This window comes from Pelodiscus sinensis, chromosome 11, assembly GCF_049634645.1.
Source record: "Pelodiscus sinensis isolate JC-2024 chromosome 11, ASM4963464v1, whole genome shotgun sequence".
Classification (NCBI taxonomy): domain Eukaryota; kingdom Metazoa; phylum Chordata; order Testudines; family Trionychidae; genus Pelodiscus; species Pelodiscus sinensis.
Genome location: NC_134721.1, coordinates 40960582 through 40971913, shown reverse-complemented (window position 1 = coordinate 40971913; position 11332 = coordinate 40960582). Strand labels below are relative to the sequence as shown.

Genomic DNA, 11332 nt, shown 5'->3' with positions numbered 1-11332 from the left:
TCCAGCCCTGCCCCGCCAGCCAGGGGCCGCATTCCACCTTCGTTTGTTCCTCTCCCTGGGAAGTAACTGGTCGAACAGGTTACCTCCCTGTCCCATCAGCTACTCTGCTGGGCTGTGGTATAGACAGTAACCAGTGGGGGTCACCCACAGCCCAAGCCTAGCAACCAGCAAGGTACCAACACTACGTCATACCATATATCAGATATTAACAGCAGTTAGTCAAAGTTAAGCTACTGTGCATTCTGTAAGTTTAGGCAATGAGACCTGCCGTTCAGGCGCCTAGTGCACCCTCCCCCCGCCAGGTCGGCCAGAGAGCACCCTTTGCGGTGTACTTTTATAGACAGGTACAAACAACTTACATCACTTCTTTATGTACCAGGTTGCCACCCTCTGTTGCCTAGTTACCACCCCTCACCTTGTGCAAGGGGTCTTACCTTCTATTTGTCATCCTGTCAGTTCCGACCTGGTCCTGAATCTAGGTTGGTATGTGCCTAACTCTTAGGGAGTTCTTGTACCAGGACATTCCTTAAGATGTTCCGTTACTCTCTTTTGGCTCACAGTCTGTACTTGGTGCTTCCCTGTGTCCTTCCATGCTTCACCTAACTTACACAATTACACAGTTATCAGTAGGGTCTCTTTCTTGGCTCCTGTGTTCCTGAACCAAAATCTTGCTTACTAGATTCTAGGCCTGTTGCTGCTTTCATGTTACAGGCCTCTATTCAGGCCTGCTGACTCCATGTTACTGATCCTCAGTTTACTAAATTCCCCCACTTTTTGTCCTTTTATGTGGAGAATGTTTACCCATCATCCCGGAAAAACATAATGCATGAACTGAAGGTAACCCAGTGGGGTAAACACTGTTATGTGGACACGTTTGTTGTATCGTTCACACACTCATGCCCCATTGGTCCCTTGGTCTGCACATTCCCTGGTACGACTGATGGACAGATTTTATTTTCCAATTCGGTTAGGTCTCTTATGGAGGGCCTGGGAATGTTAGGTCCGGGACCATAATCTGTGGGGTCCGGTGATATATGAGGGTACTACCGGTTGGCCTTCTGATGGATTATTGCTTATATAACTGACATATATATGTGTATGATTACTTTCCCTATATATTAATATATGTGATTACGATTAAACATACCAAATAATATACCATAAATGTGCAATAAGATAAATATACCGGTAATAGTGAATTACATAAATAACCATTTCACTTAACTATATAAAAAAATAAACATACATAATTTTCCAATCCCTTCACTTTAATTTTACTATTACTCTTACTACTATGGCCACACCTTCAATCATATCATCCTTATGCTGCTAGGTGTCTTTGTATGGCATTATTCAGTGCCACTTCCATTCCTCTCTTGACTCTCTTTTGTAATTTTATATCTTTATCCCGATTACACATATAGCAACACATTCCCAATAGAACTACAACTGTTCTGGCCTGGGTTACCATTAATAATAGGCTCGAAGTTCTGATTATTGGATGGAGAGTCACGTCCTCCGGCATTGCCCACCAAGGTGTTTCCAGTTCTTTTTGTATCTCATCTATTTCCTCACTCTGTTGTTGTATCAATTTAGCAATGGGTATCAAAGCTTCTTTAGTCCTGTCTACCAACTCATGGATGTCTAGCTACAAGTGTTCCACTGGAGGAAATAGTTGGGTTAACAAATTCTTTATGGCCCCAGGTGGATTAATGGTTTCGTTGACAGTGTTTACATTGCTTGTTGGTCAGAAAGCATGGGGGCCTACTTGCATTGTGCCCACAACTGGCACACAAAAGCCTGTGTCCTCTGCAAAGCAGATATTCCCAGGAATTGTGAAGTTGGAGTATCCCAAGGCACATACCAGGTCATGGACTCGAACCACTTCAGCCACCAATTCCTTATGTACTAATCGAGCCCATCCATCCAGTGTGTTGTTATTCTTGCTTGTGGCATAACATTCACACAGCCACCATCCTTATGCTTCGTGCAGTAAGCTTGATTAATTTCCAAGCCTCCTTCCGTTACCAAATGCACAGTGGGATAATGCTGTATGTAGGTGTTGTTGATCCAAGTGCCCACACTATTCACATAGTAAACCTTCATTGGTTCCTGTGTCCACCTGGGGACTGCCATCATGAGGTGCACCGTATTACCATCCTCATGATCAAATTTGGGTACTTTGTCAAATTTAGCCAATTTTAAAAACGCTGGGGCTATTCCATGAATCCCTTGCTTTTGTATTTGTTTGAGGATGGTGGTGCGATCTAATATATGCGGCCAATTTTGTAACTGCGCTTGCAGTAAACTTTCCTTAATTATTTCTAGTATTCAGTTGCCATAGGCCACACGTGCAACCGTCAGTGAAACATCATTGTTTTGGATACTATTAATGATCGACACAATAGTATTGTTATGGTGATTGAATCCTTGTGCAATGAGAGGCATGTTATCAATATTGATGGCATGTTGCTGCAATAGCAAACTACTGATACCTCCACCTGTTTTCACAGCACTGCCTCTCTTCAGGCCTGCTGACTCCATGTTACTGACCCTCAACTTACTACAGTCGCCTATCATATTTGCTTTTCTTATTGCACATCAGGATGGTTTGTTCCTGTGTCTTCAATAAGGCTTCTTTAAAATACAGCCAGCTCTCCTGGACTCCTTTCCCCTTCATGTTAGCATCCCAGGGAATCCTGCCCATCAGTTCTCTGAGGGAGTCAAAGTCTGCTTTCCTGAATTCCAAGGTGTTTATTTTGCTGCTCTCCTTTCTTCCTTTGGTCAGGATCCTGAACTCGACCATCCCATGATCACTGCAGCCCAGGTTGCCATCCACATGTACTTCCTCTACTAGTTCCTCCCTGTTTGTGAGCAGGAGGACAAAATGAACTCATGAACTTTCCTTTTGTAACATTTTTACACAAATATGGATTTATTTTGGGGGGTTGATCCCTTTTGGGGGTTGGTTTCCTGGGTGCTGAGCCCTAGAACTGCAACCTCCCAGAGCTGAAGTGGTTCCATGTCTGCATTGCTCTGCAGGTGGGCAGTGATCCCAATTTGGTGTCTTGTCTGTGGGAGACCAGAGTGTCTGGTCCAGCAGAATAGGGTCTGGGGGGAAGCCCCAGAAAGCTAGAAGATGGGTGTCAGTGTCATGATCAGCATACTGGGGAACAATCCCAAGGGGAATTCTGTGATTGCAGCCCGTAAGAAGCATAAAAGGCTGAAGGGGAGTATCATTGAAAAAACTTTTCCAAGCCACGGAGGATTAGGTATTATTACCATGGGGTGTTTCTCTATGTGGAAAATAAGCAGGAATATGTGGAAGTATTGAGTTAGAATGCCTGTGTACAAAATGTAAGGCTACTATTAGAATCATAATGAAGATTTTGTAATATTCAGTTACTTAGGTATAATGCAAAATATTAATATGGTAGAGAGAATATTTCTTTTCAGTCTTAAATGTAATTAAAACATTGTTTGGAAGAGAGAGTTTCCAAATAATTTTCTACAAACTTTGCTATAATTTCAAAATTTCAGTATTTGCTTTTTCCCTGTTTGCCTAATGTTTAACCCTTATCGCATTTGGTTGTTTATTAACAGACTGTAAACAGGGCATTATTTATTGCACACATCCCTCACAGTAGAGTTGCTCATTTTTCCAACATGGCAAACCATCTGTTATTTTATATTTTACTGGCATTGATTCCTGCGCTTGGAACATCAGACTTTTTAATAACACAGTTCAGGAACATCAAGGTAAGTAGCTAAAATCCACCGGGTAGCTATTGCTTCTAGGATTCATGCACCATGGAAGGCAGTAGGTCCTAAAGTGACAAGATGTCATGATTTTAGTGGGACCGTCCTGATATTAGGGGCTTTATCTTACATAGAACCCTATTGCCCCCCATTCCTGTCCCAATTTTTCACACCTACAGTCTGGTCACCTATCCTAGGACTTTTGCCATTGACTTCTAAGGACAAAGGATCAGTCTTCAAGTAGACCGGGCAGGCATGCACCTCCTGTGCTTCCATTTGCACATGGTGTCCCTGCTGTACTGCTGGATATAGTGGTTATGCCAGGCAGAGAGGGTCCTTGCATACTTCTGAATGAACCAGGTAGGCTAAGCTGGGAGAACTCTCTCTGCTACTTAACAGGAACAGGAACACCTCCTTACCTGCTGAATTTATCAAGTAATTGAGACAGTTGCTCATCTGTAGGGCTGCAGAATGCATAACCCCGCATAACACGTTTTCACTTAGCACGATCATTTTCTGAAACGTATCTACCGTGGTAAATGAGGAATTATTGTATAGTCCAGTCCCCTTTCCCCACACTGCATTCCATATACACCTGTTTAGCAAAGACCCAGAGTTCAGAGTTTGAAATGGCAGTTGGGCATTCATAAGTAGACTACTGAGAGAGATGAAAATGGACAGAGGTATATACAGGAATCACTTCCAAAGTAATTGAGAATGTAAGTGTAGCTGGGGTGCCAGAGAGATAGAGTAGAAACAAAGAAGATTCTAGCCAGAAAGGAAGCACTGGCCAGTGGTTAGGGCACTAGCTTAGGAACTGGGCATCCCGTCTTCAAGTCTCTGTTCTGTCATGGTCTTCTTCCTATGTAACCTCAGGGAAGTCATTGAGATTCAAATCCCCAAAATGTTTAGGCACCTAGTTTCCCTCAGTGACTAAACTCCTTTGAGAATCTAGGTATCCAACCCTCAGTTTGCCATCTGTAAAAATGCGGGTAATGGCATTACCCTACCTCTCTGCAGTGTGTGCATTTGGCTAAATAAATTAAAAACTGTGACATGGTACTGTGGCAATGGGGGGGCATTTCATACCTACAATAGCAATATGACATTTAACATCTCATGCATTTGGTTATATGTTAGGTAGATTGTGGCAATATGAAAAGACAGTTTTCCAAAAACAGAATGTCACCAATGAGACTTTGAATCAACAGAAAGAAGGAGTTTGTAATCATTTCGAAATAGTGGCCTTCCCTGACCTGTAAAATTGGCCTGTTTCTTATTTGCACAGTCCATCTACAGGGGAAACAAATGTACTGATTTAAAATAAACATTAGTTTCTGGGAACCTCTCTATGTTTGCAGCATTTTAATAGTGACCTCATTTGTTCCCATGGTCCAGGAGAAATACTGTAACTTAATGATAAACAAACTGGGGGGCATGCCCCTCCGCATGGTGCAAGAGGTTCTCCAGGGGAGTACAAAGAAACTGGGATCCCATAAGTCCTGCTGTACCTTTTGCATTGATAGCAGGAATGGGATCAAAATAGAGTGGCTGTTGTGGGGTTCAGTACCCCTACACTGCAAACAACATGAATTCCATGGCCAGCAGCCACCTCTCTCGTGCCACTCAGCTCTGAAGACAGCTCTGCTGTTAGCAAGAAGTAAGGGATCAGAAATAATGAGGAGGGGGCACAAGAAATTCTGTGATTCGTATGGGGGGAGTGATTGGAAAGGTTTGTGCAACCATTGATCTATAAGATTTTGTGTGAAAATGGTGACCTGGTGGGCTGACTCACACAAATATATGGACGAGTAAGCCTCAAGCACATATACATGCATGTCTAAATATTTTGGGGTTCACATAATTAGCTCAGGTTCACAACCACCTTTCCCCCGCGGAGATTCAGTTTCTTTAAAAAGACAAATTGTTCTCAATGTGGGAAATACCTGCCTGAAATTCAGGAAACTGTATTCCAACACATGGAGTTTCTCTCATGTTAGGCCATTATATGGACCAGGTTGTTCTTCCTGTGGATAAAAGGGGGTTTAGCCCTTGCAATCTACGGATCTTGGGATACTAAGGATGGCTACGTCTACACTGGCATGATTTTCCGGAAATGTTTTTAATGGAAACGTTTTCCGTTAAAAGCTTTTTCGGAAAAGCACGTCTAGATTGGCCACGGACGCTTTTCCGCAAAAAGCCCTGATCGCCATTTTCGTGATCGGGGCTTTTTTGTGGAAAACAAATCTCTGTTGTCTACACTGGCCCTTTTGTGCAAAAGTTTTTTGGAAAAAGACTTTTGCCCAAACGGGAGCAGCATAGTATTTCCGCAAAAACACTGACACTCTTACATGAGATCATCAGTGCTTTTCCGGAAATTCAAGCGGCCAGTGTAGACAGCTGGCAAGTTTTTCTGCAAAAGCAGCTGCTTTTCCGGAAAAAGTGGCCAGTCTAGACACAGCCGATATGTCTAGACTGCAGGCTTCTTTCAGAAGAAGCTTTTCTGGAAGAGATCTTCTGGAAAAAATTCTTCCGAAAGAGAGCGTCCACATTGCAAAAGCACATCGAAAAAGCGATCTGCTTTTTTGAAAGATAGTATCCATCTCGCATGTCAGCTGTGATTACTATGCACGGAGTGGCCACCAGGGCACCTGTGCTTTTTCCTCTTTCCTCTTCTTTCAAAAGAACTCTTCCCCGTCCACACATGCCTTTTTCCGAAAGAGCTCTTTTGGAAAAAGGCTTCTTCCTTGTAGAACGAGGATTACCAATGCTGGAAAAACCCCTCTGTGCTTTCAATTTTTTTTTTCAGAAGAACGTGATTGCAGTGTCGACACAACTGAAGTTTTTTCGGAAAAACAGCCGTTTTTCTGAAAAAAGCCCCTCTGTAGTATAGACATACCCCAAGCCATTCTTTATTTCTGCTTTGTGCAGTAAAGAGGTACACATATAGATGTCTATTCAAGATATTAAGAACTGAAGATCTACTCTTCCCACAAACAAACAAACAAACAAACAAAATCACCCACTCCCATCAATCCAGGCTAGTACATGAGTGTGCCCCCCAAGTGGCATTTAGATTGTATTTAATTTTTATTCTAAATTTTCTTTTCCCCCTTTCTCTTTTTTTGGTTTGTTAGTATTTGTTTTTCATTCTGCCCCACCCTTGCTCCTTTTTCAGTGTCTCCCAAGCAAAACACAAACCCGGCAACATTCAAATTCTAACTTTCAAATACACAATTGTTGAGGCTTATTATTAAGTAATCAGGGCTGCATGGTTTGGGCTGCATAAACAGAATAAATAGGCCACATCATGAATGACTCTATCATAATTTTCTGTCTCCCACTGATTGCTTGAGTATACCCAGACTTAATACCAGCACCCAATACATTTCACCTAGAAATGGAAGAACATATGGTACCAAAACAAAGGCTGAATCAACCTAGAATTTACTAACAATGGGCCGGCTCTACATCACTCATTTGTATAAAACTCCCTTTTGACTTAGAAGTTGCTGAAGTGCTATATAGATGCTGAAGTACTACCTAGATGCTAAGTGGGTTTATCTGTCTGAAGTAGGTTTATTTGTATACAGATTCTTAAAATAATCATGAGACAATTTTTCAATTTCTTCTCTTTACAGAAGCGAAGTGCTGATGACTTGGTAAGTTCTCTTCTCATTTATAACTGAAGATATTGAGGTTCCTCAGTCTACCGTGATAGTTTGAATTGTTTGTTAATAAAATATTCTTACTATTTTCAAGACTTGCGTCCTACTGCAATGAGCACAGTTTGAGTAATTATTATTTCTAGGTACACATGCTAGTCTTGAGGTGTTTGATTTAGGAAATCATAATACACTTGAACATCTTTAATCCAGCAACCTTGGGAAATAGGCTGTGGTGGATTATGGAATTCTCCAGACCATAATTAAGGGGTGGAGGTGCAGGGTCTGGGAGGGTGCACGAGGGGGAAGAGGGTGCTGGGTTTGGGAGAGAATTAGGGGTAAGGTTCTTACCTGATGTCAAAGGCACATGTGACTCCATGACCCTGCTGCTTCTGGGCACTGCCTCCTACCACTCCTAAGCACTGCCCCTTGCAGTTGTGGGAGCAGCGAAGGAAAAGCCTCCAGACCGGTGCTTTGTTGTGCTGCCGTTCCCCCAGGCTATGTCTAGACTGCAGGCTTCTTTCGAAAGAGGCTCTTTCGAAAGCATCTTTCGAAAGAGCCTCTTTCGAAAGATCGCGTCTAGACTGCAGGCGGATCTTTCGAAAGAGCAATCCGCTTTTTCGAAAGAGAGCACCCAGCGAGTCTGGATGCTCTCTTTCGAGGAAGCCCTATTTACATTGAAGAACGCCTTCTTTCGAAAGAGGAACTTTCGAAAGAAGGCGTTCTTCCTCGTGAAACGAGGTTTACCGCCATTGAAAGAAAAGCTGCGTTCTTTCGAAATAATTTCGAAAGAACGCGGCTTGAGTCTGGACGCAGGGGAAGTTTTTTCGGGAAAAGGCTACTTTTTCCGAAAAAACCCCTGAGTCTGGACACAGCCCCAGTGGCAGCACACTTCCTCCACCTCCTCCAGGGTCCGAACCATGGGTGTTCTCAGATCAGGAACACCCAGATTACTGAGGTTCACATACAGTAATATCCCAAACTCAAAGTCAGTCAAGCTTGATGCAGTAAAAAGAGAATAAACAAATAACAGTGAATCCAATGTTGTAATTCAACCAATATATCAACATTGTTAGGCATTGTGCCTCTAACAGAAATATTTTATCTTTTTTTAAAGTATTTCCTTCAAGGAAGGCAAGTGGTTTTCTCTTCTAAGGTAGATGCCAGTTGGCATTGAGACCCCAGTTTTAATACAAAGGCACGTTCTAGGTGTAAGGAATATGAGCCAGCTATTCAGCTGCTCTTTACAGCACCCACTAGTATCATTAACCAGACGTATATCATTGTGCCCACCCCATACTGCGCATGCACAGGAATAATGGGTACAGTAAAAACAATTATTTCAAAATGTTATAAATTTCCGAAAGCATGAGTTACAGTAGCAGGGTCATCTAGAGATTGCATGTTGCTACTGAGGCTACTAGTTACTGTTAGCAGAATAATAATTAATTATTAATTAATAATAGTTACTGTTATTAGAATAATTATTTTTACATAATAGTAAATAGTGTTATTTCCCCGGGGTTTCTTCTGGGACCAGTACTCCTGAACATATTCAGGAATGGTCTGGAAAAAAGCTTACGGGGTGAGATGACAAAATTTGCAGATGATAAACCTACTCAAGCTAGTTAAATTCCAGGTAGACTGTATAAAGCTTAACAAGGATCTCAAACCGGGTAACTGGGCAGCAGAACGACAGATTAATTTTAATGTTGATAAATGTAAAGTAATGCATATTGGAAAACAATCTCAACTATACATACAGGCTGTGTCTAAACTTGCCAGCTGTCTACACTGGCCGCTTGAATTTCCGGAAAAGCACTGACGATCTCCTGTAAAATCATCAGTGCTTTTCCAGAAATACTATGCTGCTCCCATTCGGGCAAAAGTCTTTTTCCGAAAGACTTTTGCGTGAAAGGGCCAGTGTAGACAGCATAGTATTGTTTTCTGCAAAAAAGCCCTGATCGCGAAAATGGCGATCGGGGCTTTTTTGCGGAAAAGCGCATCTAGATTGCCCACGGATGCTTTTCCGCAAAAAGTGCTTTTGCGGAAAAGCATCCTGCCAATCTAGACGTGCTTTTTCGAAAATGCTTTTAACGGAAAACTTTTCCGTTAAAAGCATTTTCGGAAATTCATGCCAGTGTAGACGTAGCCATAAAATAATGGAATCTAAATTAGCTGTTATCATTCAAGAAATATCTTTTAGTCACTGTAGATAGTTCTTTGAAAACATGCACTCAATGTGCAGCAGTAGCCAAAAAAGGGAACAGAATGTTGGGAATCATTAAGAAGAGGATAGATCAGTGGTCCCCAACCTTTAGAGGCTCCCGGGTGCCTGGGGGTGGGGCCACTCACGTGCCAGGCACCCGGGGGCGGGGCCGCGCGTCTGGGGCACGCCAGGGGACGGGGATGCCCTTGCACCCGGCGCCGGCATGTGCCCTAGGGCCGGGGCTGGGGCTGCCTGAGCGCATTGCGCCCAGGGCCGAGGCCACCCAAGCGCCTTGTGCCGTGGGCCCGGGGCCGGTGCTGCCGCCCAAGCCGCGCTCCTGGGGCTGGCACCGGCGCCGCTTGAATGCCACGCGCCCGAGCGCCCGCATGTGCCCCGGGGCTAGCGCCGCCTGAGCGCTGCGCACCCGGCGCCGGTGCGTGTCGCGCGCCTGGGGCTGGCGCCTCCCGTGAGCCGCAGGCGGGGCCTGACCAGGTTGTTGGCGGGTGCACACAAATGCCCCGGCGGGCGCCATGGCGCCCGCGGGCACCAAGTTGGGGACCACTGGTATAAATAATAAGACAGAAAATATCATATTGCTTCTATAAATCTATAGTAAGCCCATATCTTGAATACTGCCTGCAGATGGGTGTCTCTCCATCACAAAAAATATATATCAGAATTGGAAAAAGTTCAGAAAAGGGCAATAAAAATGATGAGAGGTCTGGAACGGCAGTATGTGCAGAGAGATTAATAAGACTTAGCCTTTTCAGCTTTGAAAAGAGATGATTTAAGTGATGGATAAGATTGCGGGCTATAAAATCATGACTGGTGTAGAGAAAGTAGATAATAGGCAGTCAGTTTAAAACAAACAAAGGAAAGTATTTCGTCGCAGAATGCGCAATCAACCAGAGGGACTCCTTGCCAGAGGATGTGAAGGTCAAAACTATAACAAGGTTCAAAAAAAGATAAGTTCATGGACAATAGGTCCATTAATAGCTATTAGCTCGGATGGACAGGGATGGCATCCCAAGCCTCTGTTTGCCAGAAGCTTTGAATGAACAATAGGGAATTGATCACTTGATGAATCACCTGTTCTGTTGATTCCCTCTGGGGCACCTGGCACTGGTCACTGTCCGAAGACAGGATTCCAGGGTAGCTGGACCTTTGGTCTGATGCAGTGTGCCTGTTCTTATTGTTCTTATGGACAATATTAAAAACACTCCAACAAACCTTAGTGGTCCTGAACAAATCCAGAACTTGTTCTTTTCTGTTATGCATTGAAGAGGAATGCTAGAACTCCCTACTGTTGTTTCTGTTTCATAGAATTATTGCTGTTTTAGTGTTCAGATGTAACTGGTGATTATTTTGCCCTCTTTTATTCTTCAGATTGTCAATGGCATAGAAATCTATAGCATGAAAATTGACAGCAAAGTGACTTCTCGATTTGCCCACAATGTCATCACTAGCCGAGCTGTCAATCGTGCCAACGTGTCTAAGGAAGTGGTTTTTGATGTGGATCTCCCTAAGACAGCCTTCATTACCAACTTCAGCATGTGAGCAGAATTTAAGTTCCTAGCATGGACTAAGAATCTGACAGGGTTTAATCAGAGAAGTAGAGACTAGCAGCATTAAGAATCTGAACTGAGATCTTTATTTTTATGTTAGTATTAGGCTGATTTTTAAATGTTACCTGAACAAA

At 43.2% G+C, this 11332-nt stretch overlaps 1 protein-coding gene across 1 annotated transcript in view; it reads left to right on the top strand.

The window, feature by feature from the left end:
• Nucleotides 1–3620: 3620 nt before the first annotated feature.
• Nucleotides 3621–11332, top strand: part of LOC102454156 (inter-alpha-trypsin inhibitor heavy chain H3) — a 46106-nt gene continuing 38394 nt past the window's right edge. The window contains exons 1-3 of the mRNA XM_006127587.4: nt 3621–3759; nt 7401–7421; nt 11020–11186. Of these exons, the coding sequence (XP_006127649.2) occupies nt 3667–3759; nt 7401–7421; nt 11020–11186 (281 nt within the window). The 5' untranslated portion in view covers nt 3621–3666. The remainder of the gene's footprint in view (nt 3760–7400; nt 7422–11019; nt 11187–11332) is intronic.